The sequence below is a fragment of the Sphaerodactylus townsendi genome, linkage group LG04, assembly GCF_021028975.2.
Source record: "Sphaerodactylus townsendi isolate TG3544 linkage group LG04, MPM_Stown_v2.3, whole genome shotgun sequence".
In the NCBI taxonomy this organism is placed as follows: domain Eukaryota; kingdom Metazoa; phylum Chordata; class Lepidosauria; order Squamata; family Sphaerodactylidae; genus Sphaerodactylus; species Sphaerodactylus townsendi.
Window position 1 is genome coordinate 27,923,685 of NC_059428.1, and position 20,658 is coordinate 27,944,342.

Consider the following 20,658-nt stretch of genomic DNA (forward strand, 5'->3'; position numbering starts at 1 on the left):
AGAGTCTGTGGGCGACAGTGGAGTGTAACGCCATGGAATCTACTGTCCAAGGGAACCATGTTCTTCGGGAGAACTTGTCTCTGTAGTCTGGAGATAAACCGTAATCCAGGAGATTTCCCAGGCTGACATCCGTTAGCTACAAAGCAACAGGAATACTTCTACGACACCTCACTGCAAACTCGAGTTTTTGCAGTCAGCAGCATTGAGCCTGGGGATTTCCACACACCCCTTTTCTCAGGAAGAGTTTTCACAAAACTTTCTCCTTCCTCGGTCACTTCTGAGCGGATTCCAACAGAGCGGACCCCATCGCAGCCTCGCTACCCCGCCCAGATGCCACAGGACCCCCGCGCCCCGCACGCGCGCGCTCCTTTCGGCGGTTGCTCTCTGATTGGTTCCTCCTGCTCTATTGGCCGCTTCCTCCAGGCCTGCCTTGATTGGCGGTTGTTGCTGTCGACGCGACAATCCCGTTGGGGGCGCTGATTGGCTCCCGCGAGTTTGCGCCGCCAACCAAGCTACCCGCTTGAGACAGCCGCGTTTCTGTGACTCGGGTTTGTGTGTGGGGGGCGGGGCGCGAATGTCGCAGCGGCTGTAGGCTTCCGACGTTGCGGGGAGGGGGGTGAGTTGACCCCAACATGGCGGCGGCCGTGAGTGAGGCTGCGGAGGCGAAGGAGAAGGTGGAGGCCGCCGGCGAGAAAGGCGGCGGGGGACGAGGCGGCGGCGGGGACGACAGCGAGGAGGACGAGGAAGATGTCTTCGAGGTGGAGAAGATCCTGGACGTGAAGGCTGAAGGGGTGAGTCTGGAGGGGGGAGGGAAAGAGCGGACCGCGCAGGATCCTTTCCATTGAGGAGGAGGAGGGTAGCGTCTCTCTCCTGTTAGTCTATTCTTGGGGGGGTGGGGGGGGGTGGCATGTGACTGTGAGCATTGGGAGAGCTCAGTGACCTTTTCCTACTGCATAAGGGAAAGCGAGGGGGTTTGCCTCTTAAAGGAACTCTTTATCTCTCCAAGGTGCCTGACCACTTGTGAGACAAATCAGAAGATGAAAGAGACGATCAAAGTTACCTGCATGATCACAAAGCACTAATAAGCTGTTAAAAAGTGTATCCAAAATGTGGATACATGGGAGGGAATTCTTCAGTGCCCCGTTTTAAAAAATTCCAGACGTGCAGCCATGCTTGTCTGCACCAGTAAAATGAAACAGGAATCTGATGGCCCTTTCAAAACTGACTGAATTGTACCATTGTTAAGTTTTGGTGAGTTGTACTGCACTGTCAGATGCCTGAAGTGTTTATGGGTTTCACGCATCTGATAAAGCAAGCTCTGACTTGCAAAAGCTTGTGCAGAAGTGATATTAAAGTGCCACTGGACTGCTGTTTAATTTTAGCTGCGACAGACCAGTATTACAGCTCTAGAAGAGCTTCAGTTAGTCCTCTTGTGAAAAATAGTCGTTTCTGTTTTGAAGAAAGTTTTGGGATCCATAGGAGTGCTTTTAAAAATGCTTAATTGTCCATAGTATGAAACTCTTCAGGATTATACACAGTCCTTCCATTTGAAAAATACCGCGTACATATAGCTGTACGTATATGTACATTTATGTAATACATGCATATAACTACCCCAAAAAAGGTTGTTATATATCTGTTTATAAATATTTATATCCCACCTCATACTTGCATCTCTAGGTGACTTTCACAGGTTAAAATTAAAAAACCTCAACAAAAACAGTATAAATAAAATAACACATTTAAAAATTTTAAACCAGATAGGAAAAAATCTTGCTGCTCAAATCATTTTCTATTGCAAGTGCAAAGTTATTTCTGTCCAACCATATAGTGCACTCTTCCCCCCAATAAAAGAGTTAGTTAAACACTTCAGTAATTTCATTGTTACTTCTTGAAAGAAGTACATTGTTACTTGAAATAACGGATCAACCAGTTCTTCATTTCTCAGTGTTTCATTGTTGTTTTTCTCTCTTTACTGGACATGTATATACTGGGGTATACTGAGAGCCAGCATAGTATAGTGGTTAAGAACAGATGCACTCTAATCTGGAGAACTGGGTTTGAGTCCCTGCTCTGCCACTTGAGCTGTGGAGGCTTATCTGGTGAACTAGATTAGCTTGTGCACTCCAACACATGCCAGCTGGGTGACCTTCGGCTAGTCACAGTTCTTTGGAGCATTCTCAGCCCCACCTACCTCACAGGGTGTTTGTTGCAAAGGGGGAAGGGAAAGGCGTTTGTAAGCCCCTTTGAGCCCCTACGTCCAACTCTTCTTCTAATGTGATAGGGATCTCTAACAAAATTTAGCAGAAATCAAGTGGCACTTTTAAAACTAACCAAGTTTATTCCAGCATAAACTTTGGGGACTCTAAAAGCAGCTATTTGATTTCTGCTTCACTTCAACAGACAGAAAAATTTTCAGCACCTTTACTAAATGACAACTCACTAGATTCTTTGGCAGAAACCCAAAAATGTAGAACTGTTTATAGTACGGATATGTACTTGGTCAGAGTACGACATTTCCCTGTCCCTCTCTCACTTTTAAGCAAAGATGGTCAAGACTTATAATTGAGATATAAAAGTCACTAGTTGAATTATAGGAGCCAAATATTGTTGAACTATTTTAGTCTTCACTATCCACGCCAGAGTTGCATACTACTGTTTTGTGGCTGCACAAACTAGATAACATAAATGCCTTTCACTTCTGTTTTGAACTTGCCTATTCCACTTACTAAAAGCTTGTCACTGGCCGGTGCCAACATTGCCCACAGCTGTCATCTGTGCACAAAAATCTTCATTCATCCTTGCTTTCCTGCTACTTTATTATAAGGTGGAGCCCCATGAGAAACTGTGTAGGGGCGTGGTTAAAATGGTTCTGGAATTTTTCATCTTTCTCCCTCCAGGATTCTATTCGTCTCAGGGCAGCAATTTCTGCTTCCCATTGTATTTTTGTTTTATCTTTTTACTGAATCTCGTCAGCTTTCTACAATCCAGATCCTCTGGAGCATAATTGCTCCTTGTTGGGCTTCTGGGTGTTCTTCTTTTGATTAATATACTCCTCTACATAACTAGGGAATCTTCCAAGTATATAGAATATTGTTTGTGGGTAGTCTGGGTTTTTTTTGCTTCTGTGATTGGTATGAGCCACTGAGTTTTACTTCTAGACATTTCACAATCGTTATAAAGACCTGTTTTGTTAGCGAAAATTTACCTTTATTGTGCATTTATATAATTGTCTGTGCTCAACAGGGCAAAATACTGTACAAAGTGCGGTGGAAAGGATATTCGTCGGATGATGATACATGGGAACCTGAGGCTCATTTAGAAGACTGTAAGGAAGTACTTCTTGAATTTCAAAAGAAAATAGTGGATGCTAAACCAAAACCTGTTAAAAAAGAGGTACAGGTATGTTTGGTTTCATCTCTCATCATCCATTGATTTTTGGGATGGATCTATGGCTCTGGTAGAGCACATGCTTTTCATGGGGAAGGATTAGAATTCAGTCCCTCACCTGGCATCTTCAGTTAAAAGGACTGGGAAGTAGAGGATGTGAAAGGCCGATCCCACAGAGCAACCTTTCTTTAACTCGCATATCTCTTGACAACCCGTTTCCCTGTGCCCTCATATTAGCAAACCGATTGTGTCATTTTTTCACATACCCCCAACCGCTATGGCAAGTACGCAGGTTGGAAACCACTGCTATAGAGTGCTGCTGCCTATCAGAATAGACCGTACCAACCTTGGTAGATCTCAGGCCTGCCTCAGGATGTGGTAGGTTTGTGCTCATTAGTCAATAACTAATTTTAGGTCTTTTTTGTGGTCACAGCTGGTAGCGCTTTAATTTCTTTCTGATTGTATTATGTTTGTTAACTTCTGAGTTAAGTTTAATGATCTGGGAGATCATTTATTGTACTGAAAGATGGTATTTGTGCCTCTGCATTGAATCCACTTCCCATTTCTTTTCTGGCACAGTTGTTGGATAAACTCCATTTTTCAGTGTATCTTGTGTTTTCTACATACAGTGGAACCTTGGTTTTAGTTGGTAATCCGTTCGGCAGGAGCCGGCGAAAACTGAAACCGACGAAAACCGAGGCACCATAGGGCCACCTACCTTGCATTCCTGGGTCGCCCTCTATTGCCACGGTTTTGAATGACAGCAGGCGACGGAAATTGATGAAAACCGAGTCGACTTTTTCGCCCAGGCGATCAACGAAACCCGAAACAAACAAAAAAGCGAGGGTGACGAAAACCGAGGTTCCACTTGTAGCTTGATATTGTCAGTCCCTTTGGAGAAACACAGAATCATAGAGCTCTTTCAGAGGTGCAACCTGATAATATTTTCACTAGATAGAAAATTTCTGTAGGTTTCTACTATACTAAAGGTGTGTTAAAATTCTAGATGATTAAAATAAACCTCTTCTTCTATCTCTATTCCCCCCCCCCCCCCCCCCCCCCCCAGAAACTGCCTTTAAACGATGATTTATTTGAAGCAGATTCTGAAGCAGATAGTGACTGGCAAAGTGATACAAAAGATGACCTGTCTCCAAACAAGAAAAAGAAAAAATCTAAAGAGAGGGAGGACAAATACCAAGATGAAATGAGAAAGAAAAAATCTAAATTAGCAAAAGGCAAAGAGAGACCTGTGCTAGAACGTGAAAATTCCTCTGAAAGTTTGACTTCAGATTCAAAACCAAAGAAAAGGACTTCGGAGGTGAAAGAGGACACAAAAGATTCCAAAAAACAGAGGAGAGAAGATTCAAAAGACAGCAGTAAAAAGAAAGGAGAGTTTAAAGATATAAAGAAAAAAATAAAAGAGGAATTTAAGGAAAATAAACACTTTCAAAAGGATAGATCCAGTGCTCTGCAGTTAGATTTTGAACCCGGCATGCTGGATAGTTCATTTTCTCCAGGTATTGATGATGAATCTGTGGATTTGGACTCAGACAGCAGTGAGGAAAAACATAAAATATTTTCTGGGAAAGATCAGGCAGAAGAGGAAAGTCTGCCTCGGGTTCTAGTGGTGGAAAAGCATCCAGACAGCTCAACAAGCACAGACAATAGTTGTGAAGTGAAAGTGAAGAAAAAGAAGAAGAAACACAAAAGGCCCGAAGAACCCGAGGACAGCAGGAAAGTGGACTCCAGAGACAGGCACCTGGAGAAGAAAAGCTCGCACAAAAAGCAGAAACTACCAGAGAAAGCAAGATTGGCTGTTGAGCTGGAGCACAAGAGGTCTGCTGTGCCTGCCCCAGTGCAGAAAGGCTCAAGGCCGTCCAACGATGAGCGAGGGCACAAATCCACAGACTCCGCAGGGGAGCTGAGCAACCATACGAAGCAGAAGTACAAAGAGGCAAAGTCAGGCCAGAGCCACGCGCGGGATGTGGGGCTTCCAAAGTCTGCCGCTTCAGATGGCAAAGAGAAAATTATCAGTTGGAGAGCAGATGAGGAGAAAACAAAAGAGAGGCATTCTCACGGGGAACTTTCTATGTTTGAGAAATTTGTCCTGGATTCCGACTGCGGTAAAGGTGGGAGTGCGGCCAGCAAGAAAGGACTCCCTAAAAATAATGCAGAGGACATCTCAAAGGACAGAAGTACGTCATCAAAGGTAACTATGACTCAACTTTAAAGTTCCTGCACTTAAGTTTTCTTTTCTGAGCATCTTTGTCCACTCTGTATTCCTGTTTGGGGTGGGGGGTGGGGGTGTTTCCAAAGCATGTTTCACCTGTCATTTTTCCCCCTCGTGTTTTCACCCGTTGTCCTAATATTTTTTTTGGTGGTATTAAATGGTTGTAACCAGCAAGGCTGACCATCTTGGTCGCTGCTTCTGAGAATGCAAATTGTTTTATCCCTGTTGCTTCAATGAATAAAGAGCATCAGTGTTCTGGTATTTTTCTAGGCCTTTAAAAAAAACATAATGACTGATAATGTAGTGGTTATAGAGCTGAAGTAGGATCTCCATCACGGAAGCTTTGCAGGGTGATCTTTGGGCAGTCTCATACTCTCAGCCAAAGCTACCTCACATGGTTGTTGTGAGGGGGAAATGGAGGTGAAGAGAAGAGTGTAAATTGCTTTCAGTTCCCATTGAGGAGAAGGGCAGGGTATAAATCAGGGGTGTCCAACTCTGGTACCCCAGATGTTCATGGACTACGATTCCCATCAGTCCCTGTCAGCATGGTCAATTGGTCGTGCTGGCAGGGACTGGTGGGAACTGTAGTCCATGAACATCGGGACGCCAGAGTTGGACACCCCTGGTATAAATGAAGTAAATAAGTATCCAATTTCCAAGTATCCAAAAGTCGGGAGGTGTTTCCCTCTCCCTTCCCTGGGCTTTCACATTTCTACACTGAAACCATTCTCCGTTTTTGCTTGTGATTCCACTCACAAGAAGGCCCAATCCAGCTTAGCCAGGAGCCTTTTCCAGTCATGGTTTGGCTGGTTCAGGTATATTAAAGAGGCAAGGGTGCTAGAAAAGATGCAGAGCAGGGTTATTTAGGTGGGTGTGTTGATGAGAGTTGGTAAGTTAAAAAAATTCATTAGTGTTATTTTACAACGCTTTTTTAAAAAATTAGCAGTTTTAATCATTGTCTTTTGCATTATTGTGAGCCCTCTGGCAGAAAGGAAAGGGGGTGTGTGTAAATATTTGAAATAAATGAAAAGACTGCCTCCTAGAGGTTAAAGCATGGCCATTTGTGTATTCCTCAGGCATGACCAAACCCTTGCATGTATTTTAAAAGAGCTTTGAATTTTGGCACAAGCCTTTGAAGTATTTTTTTTAGATTTAGTCCTTCACTAGTTATGCTTCAGTTTGCCTCCATGTTTGTTGATTCTTATACTATGAACAAATTTGCATCCAAACATTAACAGAAGAATATGGACAACAGAGCCAAAATTTGGCATTTGTTCGACCATAACTGCTGCAGAAGAGTGGTTTTTAGCACAATTATGTGGAGAAAATGAAGAAGTATGATACCAGAAAACATTGTTCTTGCTTCATTTCCCCAAAAAGAGGCGGGGGGGGGAGGGGTTGCCCCAATTTACAACAACCATGTAGAGTTTTCCAGGTAACAGTTGTTTAGAGCTAATTTGCCCATTTGCGTGGTATTCCTTGGTGGTCTGCCATCAAAATACCAATCAGGCCTGATCCTACGTAGCTTCTGTAATCTGACAAGCTAGCCTGATCTGTTCAGGTCAAGGTGGAAAGAGAGTGCTGTTTTTATATTTTGCTTTCATTTTTAGGAGAAGGAAGCCAAAAAGATTGAAGTTAAAGATAAGCCCCAAAAGAGGCATGACTCTGAAAAGGAAGAAAAGAGCAGGAAAGAACAGAAAGTATTCAGAAGTAAGTGTGAAACTCTTAAGATCCCTGCAGGAATTCTGACATATTTGTTTAATCTACCTCCCACTGCTATAATACAGGATGTCGTATTTCTTGCTGGAGGTAAGGTTTATACAGCAAACATGTTTAATCTTAGGTATAATTTGTCCTAACATGCTTAGTGCTAATATCTTAGGGAAGGGCAGAAGAGCCTAATGTTAGTTTTCATTTGTTTTCTTCAGTGCTATTCTGGCAAAGATTAATTTTGGTATATGGTAGTGTTTAACTTTATCCCATTCATTCATTCATGTTAAAAACACTGCCTGCCTACTACCATTTAAATTAGGCCATAAACTGCACATTTGCCATAAATGGAATTCCTCTCCTTCCCTCCCCTCCCTTGCATGCCACCCCTCCCTCCACTAGGGTAGGTGGGCCATGTCCAGATGCCGGGCCCCCTCCCCTCCCTTGCATACCACCCCTCCCTCCGCTAGGGTGGGTGGGCCATGTCCAGATGCCAGGACCCCTCCCCTCCCCTCCTTTGCATGTTAAGTAGTAAGAGCAGATGACAACTTTAGGGAAATTTAAATTAGACAGTCCTTTAGGAATGACCTCATGATCACCTTCTCTAAGGTAGCCGCCTCAATAACATTGTGGGTGTTCAGGAAATCTTTATGCAACAGTTATTATGGACTGTGATTTATGCCAACCATAGTAATAATAATAACTCTCCATTCCAGATTTGAAGGAGATGAAAAGTGCATTTGATGTGTTTAACCTCTCTTTGGAAGAAAAAAATGATTTGGACAATCGAAAGAGCGACGACTCTGCGCAGGATTGTCGACCTACAGAGGAACTGAAATTGAGAAATAGATATAAGGACAATAAGAGTACACGGGATGAGACGGATACCTGGGCTTACATTGCGGCAGAGGGTGACCGTGATGCCATTGAGGATTGTCCAGGTAAGAAGTATGACATCATACATTGACATCATTGCTTGGAACAAGTGCTAGATGCAGCTAGGGATTTAGTATACTTAAGACTGGCACCTTTAAGAATCCCAACCTGTTTGAGACACAAGTTCCCAGTAATACGTAAGTTTTTTTTTCCTGCTCACCCTTTTTAGCTCTTTCCGTCCCCAAGCAGAGAAGACAAGAGTCACTGGAAAAGACAGTAATGCTAGGAAAGGTTGAAGGCTGCAGGAAAAGTGGAAGACCCAACATGGGATGGATTGACTCCATAAAGAGAGCCATGGCGCTCAATGTGCAAGACTTGAGCAAGACTGTTAATTATAGGGTGTTTTGGAGGTTGTTAATTAATTAATGGGATTGCCATAAAGTGGAAGCAGCTTGACAGCGGACCCAGTGTGTAACAGACTTCCCTCTGTGATACACCTCTGAAGATGCCAGCAACAGATGCAGGTGAAACGTTAGGAACAAGATCAACAAGACCACAGCCACACAGCCCGGAAAACCCACCACAACCAGCTTGACAGCATTAAAGACATCCCTAAATCTATTATATTGTTCTCCATTGCAGCCCAGTTGTCTTAGGGATGGCATCTGTTGACCTTGGATGTCTGCCCCATAAAATGAATTGCTCTGCAATGGTACCTTTTTAACTGGATGTTCCCCTGTCTGGATAATTAGTCGCGTGCATAATTTCACAGCAAACAGTTTATTAGCCAACTCACATTTTAAAAAAGCATTCCCTATTATTTATACAGTGCAATTAATGTACATGGCGTTTTATGCAATAACTTGGGATGTGTAAAGCAACCCCAGAAAACATTGTGATCCATGTGGTCTTTACTCCCCAAACGATGGCAGTAGAGTTCCAAGGAGACTCATCCTCTAAATGCAACCAGGGGGCGGGGCTACATTGAAAAAGAGGAATCAGTTAAAATCATGCAAATCTTCAGTGGGTGGGTGGGTGGGTGGGGGAGGGGAAGGCAGGTCTGATCAGCTTCAGTAAGTACCCCTGTGCTCATGGTTTACAGGATCTATTCCCGAACTCCTGTGGCACCTTAAATACAATGTAATTATTGTGGCATTTTTTTTGTGAGATTTAACACCACGGGGAAGTTTGTTAGTGTAAAAAGCCTGCAATTCATGGCCGCAGCAGACCAGCTTTCCTCAGAGAATAGTGAATGTTCTACCATGGGGACAGATGGGCTATGGAGGGCAAGCAAATAGATTAATATGCGGGAATGCAGGTGCACACCCTATGGCCTTGTTTCTATTTGGATGAGGATGACTAAGTGGAGAGCCAGCGTGGTGTCGTGATTAAGAGCAGGTGCACTCTAATCTGGAGAACCAGGTTTGATTCCTGCCTTCTGCCACTTGAGCCATGGGGGCTTATCTGGCAAACTAGATTAGCTTGTGCACTCCCAACACATGGCAGCTGGGTGGCCTTGGGCTAGTCACAGTTCTTCGGAGCTCTCTCAACCCCACCTACCTAGCAGGGTGTTTGTTGTGAGGGGGGAAAGGAAAGGAGTTTGAGTCTCCTTACAGGAGAGAAAGGGGGGATATAAATCCAACTCTTCTTCTTCTCTTCTTAAGTAATTAAACCCAAGAGAATGCTGCAGCCAGATTTGCACCATGAATTTTTATTTTTCATCTGTCTTGAAGTGGATGGTTCAGGGGTTCCCAAGGGCTTCTTGCATTAGCCGAAGGTATCGTCTGAGAGTATCGGGGCAGAGGGAGAAGCAGTACTAGGTCTGCAGTTAATAGAAGGGTTGGCCCTCTTGTCATAACAGAACTCCCCTCATTCAGTTTTCTATTCATCCTGACATCTGTAAAGGTGGTGATTTACTGATGACAAAACTGATCAGCCCCCCCCCCCCCTTTTCACCTAAAAATTTCAACTTGGTAGAGACAAAGCAACAGACCGTGAGCTTGGGGATGGACATGCAACTCGAGTGGCTAACGCTAGAAGATTTCCAGAAGCACCTGTACGGAAAAGACGAGAACCATTTGCCAAAGGAAGCAGTAACCTCCAGTGAGTAAAAGCTACAGAGATGGAGCGGCTTCATTCCTCCCCGTTTGCAACTGATTTATTTCTGTCGAACTTGCTCTCTTTTAGCTCAGCTGCGTGAAGCTGTTAAAAATGGACATTACGCTACAGTAAAGATGGCACTTAATTCCAACGAAGACTATAATCTTGATCAGGAGGTAATCCCTTTTTGTGTATGAAAACTAACAGTATTCTTTCAGTAAAAATACAGGCAAGGTTTACTAATTTGAGTGTTTCAGTAAACGATAGAACATACAAATGCTGAAGGAAATATGCTGGCAGACTGCTTTATCCTTATTGAGATAAAGAGAGCCAGCGTGGTGTAGTGGCTAAGAGCAGCTGGATTCTAATCTGGAGAACCGGGTTTGATTCCCCGCTCCTCCACTTGAGTGGCAAAGGTTTATCTGGTGATCCAGATGTGTTTCCACGCTTCTACACATGAAGCCTGCTGGGTGACCTTGGGCTAGTCACAGTTCTTCGGAACTCTCTCAGCCCCACCCACCTCACAGGGTGTTTGTTGTGGGTGGGGGAGAGGAAGGGAAAGGAGCTTGTAAGCCACCTTGAGTCTCCTTAAAGGAGAGATAAATAAATCCAAACTCCTTCTCCTCCTCTTCTTCTACTACTACTACCATCTGGTTGAATTGAATGTAGCATACAATATTATTGTGGATTTGCAACATGTGGAGGTGAACTAGAATAATTGTTTGACCCTTTGGGGTGAGATCACTAAATTATTTAAAATGGATTACTTGTCTCCTTGGCATCCTTGAAGCATACTGTGGAATATTCATTGGCTGAAGATGGGAATTTCCCTCTTGCTGTGCACTGACAGAAGCAGAAGGACAAACTTGGGTTGGTCAGTAGTTTTTCCAGAGCCAGTCATTTCTGCTACCCATGTGAAATGTTAGCGTTGGTAGCCTGTAAGGACCTTCTGGTCAAAGTGGATTGTAAACAACACAGGATGAGCATTTCTGCTCTGTACACTAAACATTGTATTGAAGAATGGAAAAATTCACAATGGCGGCCTGTATATAAGTCTGACCATGTGGCTTTATGACTGACCTCTCAATGTTGTACCTCTTCTGCACCTTAACAATCAGAGTTGTAATGCAGGAAACCAAACATGAATGTACTATTGTTGCAGGATTCTAGTGGAATGACTCTTGTGATGCTCGCTGCTGCTGGAGGTCACGATGACATCCTTCGACTCCTCGTCCGGAAAGGAGCTAAAGTGAACTGCAGACAGAAAAATGGAACGACGGCACTGATTCACGCAGCAGAAAAGGTTTTTGACTTTTCTGCCTACTTTGCTGTTTTCCTCCAGAACTTCTGTCAGAACTGTTTCTCCCAGCTTGCTTGGGGGAAAAGTGGTTAAATGACACGTAGCTGGCAATCTGATTGACTGCTTGGATTGTGAAACTTCCCAATCTTCACATTTTTACTTGTCTTAACAGGATTTCTCAGTTACAGAAACCAAAGCAACAACTTAAATTTCTAGTGTTTTGTGGAATATTTCGAGATGATAGAATATCAAACACTGTGCTTACAAGCTCCTGACTTTGACTTCTTCCTCACTAAGAAAAGGCTGAAGTTAATAGTAGAAGCATGCTGGCCGGGGGGGGGGGGGGGGGGGGGTGGTCAGATAACCCCAGGAGCAATGGGAGGAGCAAAATATAGAAATTTCTGTATTTCCATATTTACATTTACATCATTGTGTTTTTTGTAGAACAACCTAACAACTGTTGCCATCCTTTTGGAAGCTGGGGCGTGTGTAAATTTGCAACAGAATAGTGGTGAAACTGCTTTAATGAAGGTATAAATCATTGTGTTGTTTATGTAACTTGTAAGCCTCCAGGGACTGAGGTCAGTCTGAGCATGTCTGCTCGGATACTGTTCCCTCTGAAAACTCTTTTAAATGAATAATAACCCAAATGCAAGGTAATCCTTTGTGTTGGAAGTCCTCGGATCTGTCGCTAAACCCCATAGAACCATAGAGTTGGAAGAGACCCCAAGGGGCCATCAAAATCCAACCCCCTGCAATGCTGGAATACGTAATCAAAGCACCCCTGACAGATGGCCATCCAGTCTCCCTTTAAAAACCTCCAAAGGAGACGCCACCACACTCCGAAGTAGTGCATTCCTACAACACCATGTCATGTTGTTGAATAACACAGATCTTCGTAGTGATGTATTTTAAAGCAGGGTATGATGGATGAACTCGTTGCTAATATGAGACCTGAACTTAGCCTTCACTTTGAATCTGTTGGCCCATGAGGTTAATGCTTGTTTTGCCAGGCTCAGACAAGGAAAGAGACGTGGCACAGTAGCAAACCAAAAGACAAGCTGTGTACGGATATCACAGTTCTGGATAGACTAATCCCTTAACAACTGGGCCAGCTGAACTAGAAGTAGTGGGCCAGCGTTGCCCTTGAGGACTAGATGGAATATTAACAATGAGTTCATTCATCATATCCTGTTTTAAAATACAGCACTGGAATCTGCCACTCTAGAAAAGTATGCAAGAAAATCATTCCAGGATCATGTTGGCCATGCAACTTCTTCTGCAGTAGTATTTCCAGAGCACTCCTGTGAAGGAGAACATGGGGTTGGAGCCTTTCCACGTAAAGATGACAGCTCAGTCAGTCTAAGTGCAGTGGCTGAGAAAGTTGTATGCTTCCTCATTAGAATATAGTCCCAAACAAATATGAGAATTATACATTTTTATGAACTGCCTTTGTCAAAACCATCATTTTGTGCATTATTGAACATGGTACTTTGATACAAGAGCATTCATGCCAAAACTATTTTTACTTTCAAACAGATAGGGGGAGCAGGCTAGGTAGGCAGTAGACCCAGGTGGAGCATTCTGCAATAAAGAAGATCCGGCATGCTTAGTCTGGTGGAGGAATATACAGCCTACTATCATTTTTATGTGGAACATAGCATACCTACTGCTACTAGAATGGCAGACCTTTATTACCTCTCTTTAAATCCCTTCTTATCCCTAGAAAGCAAATTCTTGAAGTTGTACTCCCATAACTTGAGGAATCTTCTTCCCAGGAGTCAGGTGGGACCACTGGAGATCTGCACACTCTCCACTGGCAGTAATTGGCATCCAACTCATTAACATCAGAATAGAATACAGGCTGTGTTTTCCTTTGCCATGACAAGAGCATGTATAGGAAAAATAGGAGCTTCATCCTCCTGTTTTCCCTCCTAGCCCATTTCCTAGGCTCTCCTTAAGAATTGAAGGAGTGGTGGAGGCAGGGCTATTGGTGCTGCTGAAGCCAGTGTTATCTCCAAAATGGTTAAACATTTTGCAAAAGTCATTTTGGATTCCTTTTCGTGGTAGTTCCTGGTCCAGTATATTTGTGTCCAACGAATTTTGGAATGTTTTTATGTATTTTTTATGTATGGAGCAGCAGTGGCGTAGGAGGTTAAGAGCTCGTGTATCTAATCTAGAGGAACCGGGTTTGATTCCCAGCTCTGCCACCTGAGCTGTGGAGGCTTATCTGGGGAATTCGGATTAGCCTGTACACTCCCACGCATGCCAGCTGGGTGACCTTGGGCTAGTCACAGCTTCTCGGAGTGCTCTCGGCCCCACCTACCTCACAGGGTGTTTGTTGTGAGGGTGGAAGGGCAAGGAGATTGTAAGCCCCATTTGAGTCTCCTGCAGGAGAGAAAGGAGGGATATAAATCCAAACTCTTCTTCTTCTTCTATTTACCTGTTGCTTTCTAAACTTCTGCATGCAGGCTTGCAAGAGAGGAAATTACGATATTGTCCGGCTTATGATTGAAAGTGGAGCAGACTGCAACATTTCATCCAAGCACCAGAGCAATGCCCTTCATTTTGCTAAACAGTGTAATAACTTGCTAGTGTATGAGCTCCTTAGAAGTCACTTGGCTACGTAAGTACTTGCTTAGGGAGAGCTCCAAACCCACAGTAAAGCAGATATCTTGGTGTCACAGTTTGAACTCATTTTCTGAGCAAGCTCAGGCAATGTTTCTAGTGGAATGTGGTCAGGCTTTGGAATGAACTTGAAAGATTTTTGCACCGCTAACCCTGAAGTTAGGAAGGGTTAGAAACGCCTAGGCAAAGGTTCAGGTGCTAGCAATGTCAGTCCCTCATGAGGGATACTGCCTTGACTGATCAGTTTTCCTCCTTCAGAAGTGAGCCCTTATTTCCTTTTTGGGGGATTGGGGGTGGAATTCAGTTGTGGAACATGCACAAATTGATGCTGCATTTCCTCCAAAATCTCATCTGATCAGGCCATTGCAGTAAATGTTAAAAGTGAAAATCCATCCACAACTTTTGAATATGCTGTTGTAACACAGCTGACCTAGAAATAATTTGTGGACAAAATCCTAAAAATAGACCTGTCACCGCTTACTTGGAGCGGGATTAGCAAAATCCCCAGTTGTTATGAACATTTGGATTCTTAATACTGTTGTGATTAGAAGCAGAAACCTGTAAAATTCCAATGGGAGTTAACAGCCCTTAATAACCAGGGCTGTTCCTGTTCTGTTGAAAGAACGATCAGCTGAGGGGTATAAGTCTTTGGAGCCCTGTTTTCCCTGGCTCATTAGGAGGTTTCTGGTGGAGAGTTGTCCCTTTTGCACAAAAAGACTTGGAATTTTGGACTCTTAAAGACGTGCGTCCTCAGAGCCCATGTTCAGAAAAGGTCAGCCTGCCATACAGAGCCTCGAGAGGGTAAATCTTTCAGTGGCTTCAGGATGAGGGTAGCAAGAAGACCCTGAGGAAGGAAGTGCGGTATCCTGGGAGCTCTTTCTGTCGGCTGCGTGAGCCGACTCCGTCAATTCTCTGCTTTATATGCTTCGTTTGTGGCAAGGGATATTCTGCACTGCACAAGAAAAAAGTTCATGTGTCATCCTCATTGGGGCAGGGGCAATCGTAGTAGGCTATGCTTCTCCAGCACCCTGAGTTGTGTTTTTATACCACAGTGAAGGGTGTGGTGTATGTAGAGGCCCTCACCCGCATTGTAGAAGTCCCACGAATCTGTGGTGCCTGCACATTGGTTTTGACAAGAAGTTGGGGTTTTCAGTTTTTGGTAGGTCAGTTACAGTTTTGTGTAAAAACTAGCTTGCAGGAGGTGCACTAACATTTTGCCCAGGGAGTTGATGGTTTTCTGTTCCTGATTTTAGGCTCTCACGGGTGGCGGAAGAGACAATCAGGGAGTACTTTGAAGCTCGGCTCAGTTTGATGGAACCCATGTTTGATGTTGCGTGTCATCGACTTTGTGAGGGACCAGATTATTCTTTGGATTTCACCTATAAACCCCCACAGAATGTACCAGAAGGTTGTGTTTTTAATACAGTTTTTTTCCCCAAACATAGGATTGAGAACCCAAATGTTTGAACTAGCAGAAATGTTTCAGGTATCCATTGAAAGTGAGAGAAGAGTTGGGGTCAGTGTTGATGGCTGGAATGTTGATCTGGTTCTTGGGGAAGTTGGGAGATTGGGTTGTGAGTGAAAGGAAGTATATCAAAAAGCTACTGTATAATTATTGAAATCAAAAAGTTGGATCCCACAGATCCATTACTTGGATGGTACATCCCTCTTTGCTGATATGAGAGACTCTTCTACTAATGCCTATCACAGGGGTGACCAACTCTGGTGCTTCAGATGTTCATGGACTACAATTCCCATCAGCCCTGCTGGCATAGCCAATGGGCCATGCCAGCAGGGGCTGATGGGAATCGTAGTCCACGAACATCTGAAGTACCAGAGTTGGATACCCCTGGCCTAACACTACTATTAGAGAGACCCAACCAGAAATCTAGGAGGAGCAACTCCTTTTCAGAATAGGAAGCCAGTATTTTCCAAGAATACTTCTAACAAGGCTAATCTTTAAAACAATCTTGAGTTACACTAAAGAGAACTATAGGTGGTAGCCATCTTATATCAGTGGCATTAGCATTCTGAGAGTCAGTGGAAGAGTTTTATAAACCAGACTCTGTTGCTGTTTTCAGAATACTCCTGTTCCAGCTATTGAAACAGTTGCATGCGGAAAGGCAGCCTTCATAAGTTCCCTGAGGTATAGCCTCAGTGACTTACTGCTTTTGTTGTGCTTTCTAACAATGCAGTTGTTTCCTTTTCTGTAGGATCTGGGATTCTTCTATTCATTTTCCACGCAAACTTCTTTGGAAAAGACATCGTTGCTCGGCTCTGCGGACCATGCAGTGTGCAAGCTGTCGTTTTGAATGACAAATTCCAGCTGCCTGTGTTCTTGGTAAATCCTTCCCATTACAAAAATGTAATTTATTTTAAAATTTTATTTTTTTTAACCATTTGATTTTAATTAGATCCCCAGCCTCACCAACCCTCATGGCTGTTGGTCCTTGTAGGTCCCATAACCCCAGCAGTGTTCTTTCTAGGGGTCAGAAGAGATTGCAAAAGCAGAGAGGAATATGGGGGAAAAGAGTGTTCTGTGTTCAGGTAGGATTATGACCGCTAACTGCTAATTGAGTTTCTACTCCCGTTTTTTAGATGCTGGCCTTAACTAGGGACGCTCTAATACAACTCCTGCCTGGTTTTAAGGGTAGTGGCTAAAATTTGCCATGAGTTGCTTAATTTTTTTTTTAAGCTTCAAAAATAATTTAACGGGAATGTACAGGTCTGTCTGGGGTTGAATGCAGGCTGTGGGAACTCTGCCACTTGGGATTTCCCACCATAGTTACACATGCATATGCATTTATCACCTAAATATATGTGAGATGCATACAGCTTCCTATATAGAAGTGGTATCTCTGCAAGAGATTCATCCTATTTAGAGTAACTTAAGAGTTTTCCAGGGTGAGTTCTGCCACTTCCCTGAGAGGCTAGACTTTGTGATTCAGTGCCAAGTAAGCATTTTTCCAGTTTCTTATGAAAATGGTAAGGAATGTGTATTTTAAGGTATATTTGGGTATATTAGCTGCACTACTTGGTACTCAAATATTGCCTAAATGATATTGGTTATCAAATCAGCATTCCAGATATTGAAGGCAAGAGTGAATGAATGAAAGCAACAGTCCTTATACTTACTGCCAAGCACATGATTAGTCAAGGTTTAGTTGACTGAGTTGTCATATTCTGTAGAAATATATTCCTGTTTTTGTAACTGAAAAACAATTAATTGAGTTCATCAAGTAGCTTATGTGTCCTGGCAGGCAGTAGGGATTTCCTTCATGTATTTAAGCATAACATGAGTGCTAAGACTTTGGGGAATGATCTGCTTAGAAATGAGCAGCAGTTTCTCTGCTAGGAATATGTTCTTGGCACCTTGGCCTGGACTTTCTGCAAGCTGTTGTTGGAGGGAATCAGCATTTACATCACAGGTGTCAAACTCGTGCCCCTCCAGATGTTATGGACTACAGTTCCCATCATCCCCTGCCAGCATGATGCTGGCAGATGATGGGAACTGTAGTCCATAACATCTGGAGGGCCACCAGTTTGACACCTGTGATTTACATCCTATCCTTCTGGTCAATAACCAGGCAAGCCAGGTTTCTCATTATGTCCTTCTCATCCTGTCTGCTTCCTCCAAGCCCCATAGAACCTGCCATTCTCCCTGGATAGACCAGCTCACCCAGCAGATCTAGCAGGAGAACGGGTGGTACTCACCTGCCCACCCTCATGCCTTCCTTCCCTTTGGCCTCCTTTGTGTGGGCAGTTGCAAAGGCACCCCATTTCATTATGAGACTCGCTTGTCCTTCTACGCCAGTTTTCGTCCATCATAAGCCATAGGGATTCCTTCATTCTTTTGCTTCTCTTACATGGATATATAAGATGCTGGATTGAATGAAGTGGTTGCTCTTATGGATTCCATGACTGAAATAATTTGTGTGTTGATCTGTACAATTCAGTGCAATGTTCAGTGGGTGAGTTAGTGGGACAGAGACCATGCAAGAATCCCAGGATGATTGCAGCCAAATATGGGGATGTTTGCATTGTTATCTGATTGGCATTAGATCTGGGAGTTCCTAGCCAGAATAACTTACTTGGAACATATCCTCCTTTTATCCTATTATATAAAAGTCTACATATGGTGGCAGCGACTTCCAGCTAATCAGCACTCACAGTTGGCTTGGGGGCGGGGCTTACACAGAACAGGTGAAAAACAGCACAAACAAAACAGTGAATGTGGCAGTTACTCACATGGTTTCCCTTCTGAAAAATGCTTGGGATATTTTTGACAACAAAGGATTATCTTGCATTTGGAACTATACTTTTTTCCCTCCTTTCAGGACAGTCATTTTATTTACTCCTTCAGCCCGATTCCAGGCCCCAACAAACTCTTCATACGTTTGGTAGAAGCTCCTACTGCCAAGGTGAGTAATGCAAGCAACGAGGGATGTGCTGCTGTGATGCTTCAGAAAGGCTTGGAATCTAGTTCAGTGTTCTTAGTGGCCAGCCTGATAACGTCCTGTATTAATCTTGTTCTGTACTAGAACCAGGGGGCATTCATTGAAAATGCTGGGGGGAAGAATTAGAACTAATAAAAGGAAACACTTCTTCACGCAACGTGTGATTGGTGTTTGGAATATGCTGCCACAGGAGGTGGTGATGGCCACTAACCTGGATAGCTTTAAAAGGGGCTTGGACAGATTTATGGAGGAGAAGTCAATTTATGGCTACCAATCTTGATCCTCTTTGATCTGAGATTGCAAATGCCTTAACAGTCCAGGTGCTCGGGAGCAACAGCCACAGAAGGCCATTGCTTTCACATCCTACATGTGAACTCCCAAAGGCACCTGGTGGGCCACTGCGAGTAGCAGAGAGCTGGACTAGATGGACTCTGGTCTGATCCAGCTGGCTTGTTCTTATGTTCTTATGTGGTGACAAATACAGGAACTACTGAGGTTTGAGAAGGTTCCTCTTTGATGCCAAGGTTGTGAAATGTAACGTATGTATGTGTGACCATGACAGGCACTTGCCTTGTATTCATATTGCCTAGGATAGTCAATGGTTGTGAAATTCTTAGCTTAATCTCCACCAAAGACAGCCAACAAGAGGAACCGTACACTGATTTTACTGAAAACTGAACGCAACATTGACTGTAACCAAGCATAATCAATGGAATTTTTTTCTTTTACAGGTAAAACTGCTCATTGGTGCGTACAGAGTAAAATTGCAGTGACCTCACAAAACTAACATTGACGCAATTCTTTTATTGGAGTACTTTCTCATTTTTTAAAATTAGTTTTGAGTGATAAAGCAGTTTGGAACTCTTGTTGCATTCTGTACTCCAATAGTGTTTCAACCTTGGCTCCTTTTTCTTGGACTCCGCTTACACATGAATGTGTGTGCTAGCCAGCAGATGTGCTGTTCAAGAATACCACGACGGGATGGTTTTAATTTTGTATATATATACCTGTATTTGTGCCAATGATTATAACTCCATTTTTAAGCCGTAACATCCAGACTGCGTATCTCAGCATTTCCACAATGTGGAATGGTGCAAAGACCCTGAAGGTAATCTTTTTTAAAAAGCCAGGATCTTAATTATTTGTAAAAACTGAAATGTTGTTGTAACTACAGTGTTTATATTTAAGCTTCTGTTCCTTTCTCCAAGAACTATACTTGCTGTGGATGTCAAGGTAACAAGGCAGACAGCACTTCTGTTTAATACAGGATTGTTTGAAGTAACATATCCAGCACGGGTGGGTTTGTGGATGGTGGCTTAGAAAGCATGGATTGGTTCAGCATAATTGTAAAAAAAGTTTCTAGTGTTCCTGATTTATAGTTAATAGCTACAGGGGAGAAAACATAGTTTTGCAAATCCTTTCCAGTTATTTTTGTAAGACCAGTCATCTGTATACATTCATGTACATGAATTCATGTAATTTCTTCCTGAAATGTACACCTGTTGCCCTGTAAGTGACCCATTTTTAATTGCCTGACAACAGTTCTTTAGTGACTCTGTGCTAATAAAAATGTAAAACACCTGCATGGCTTATAGAAATCTACTTGATTGTAATAGTAAACATTGTGAAACAAATAAGACAATTTGTCTTTCTGCTAATCTGTGTTGAGTAACAGTTTCAGAGTGACAGGGAGATTTTTTGCTATACATTTTGAATGAATGGCTGTAGCTGGTTTCAGAACAGATTTCACATAAAATAGTATTTTTTTTGTCCCACATTCTACAAAGCTGGAAGTGATCAAAAGTTCTCTGTAGCAAAACAGCCTATTGTTCTGTGAAAGGGAGAAGACCCCTGGACTGGAAGAAGTTACCTAGCCATTGCAGGTGTGTAATTCAGTGCCAGAGTATCAGCTCTGAGGTTCTTCGCATCCCTGAGTCATGTTGAGGAAGAAGCTTCTTTGGCCAAGG

At 43.2% G+C, this 20,658-nt stretch overlaps 1 protein-coding gene across 2 annotated transcripts; it reads left to right on the plus strand.

The window, feature by feature from the left end:
* Positions 1 to 606: 606 nt before the first annotated feature.
* MPHOSPH8 (M-phase phosphoprotein 8) lies at positions 607 to 20,272 on the plus strand. 2 transcript variants are annotated; one of them, XM_048493336.1, is made up of 14 exons: positions 607 to 791; positions 3,247 to 3,402; positions 4,457 to 5,599; positions 7,231 to 7,330; positions 8,047 to 8,271; positions 10,184 to 10,309; positions 10,394 to 10,482; positions 11,469 to 11,609; positions 12,051 to 12,137; positions 14,078 to 14,232; positions 15,488 to 15,642; positions 16,448 to 16,599; positions 18,572 to 18,655; positions 19,423 to 20,272. In XM_048493336.1, exons 1-14 carry the CDS (start codon positions 633 to 635, stop codon positions 19,462 to 19,464), a joined length of 2,814 nt encoding a protein of 937 aa, XP_048349293.1. In that variant the 5' UTR covers positions 607 to 632; the 3' UTR covers positions 19,465 to 20,272. The 2 variants fall into 2 exon arrangements, with proteins under 2 accessions (XP_048349293.1, XP_048349294.1); XM_048493337.1 differs by having other exon boundaries at positions 16,448 to 16,575.
* The last annotated feature ends 386 nt before the right edge of the window (positions 20,273 to 20,658 follow it).

What these genes read in the sequence shown, in the direction of transcription:
- MPHOSPH8 (XM_048493336.1), top strand. Translation starts at nt 633, where the DNA reads ATGGCGGCGGCCGTGAGTGAGGCTGCGGAGGCGAAGGAGAAGGTGGAG. An exon ending in CTGTTAAAAAAGAGGTACAG is followed by an intron (nt 3,403 to 4,456) that starts GTATGTTTGGTT and finishes CCCCCCCCCCAG; the next exon opens with AAACTGCCTTTAAACGATGA. An exon ending in CCCACAGAATGTACCAGAAG is followed by an intron (nt 15,643 to 16,447) that starts GTTGTGTTTTTA and finishes CCTTTTCTGTAG; the next exon opens with GATCTGGGATTCTTCTATTC.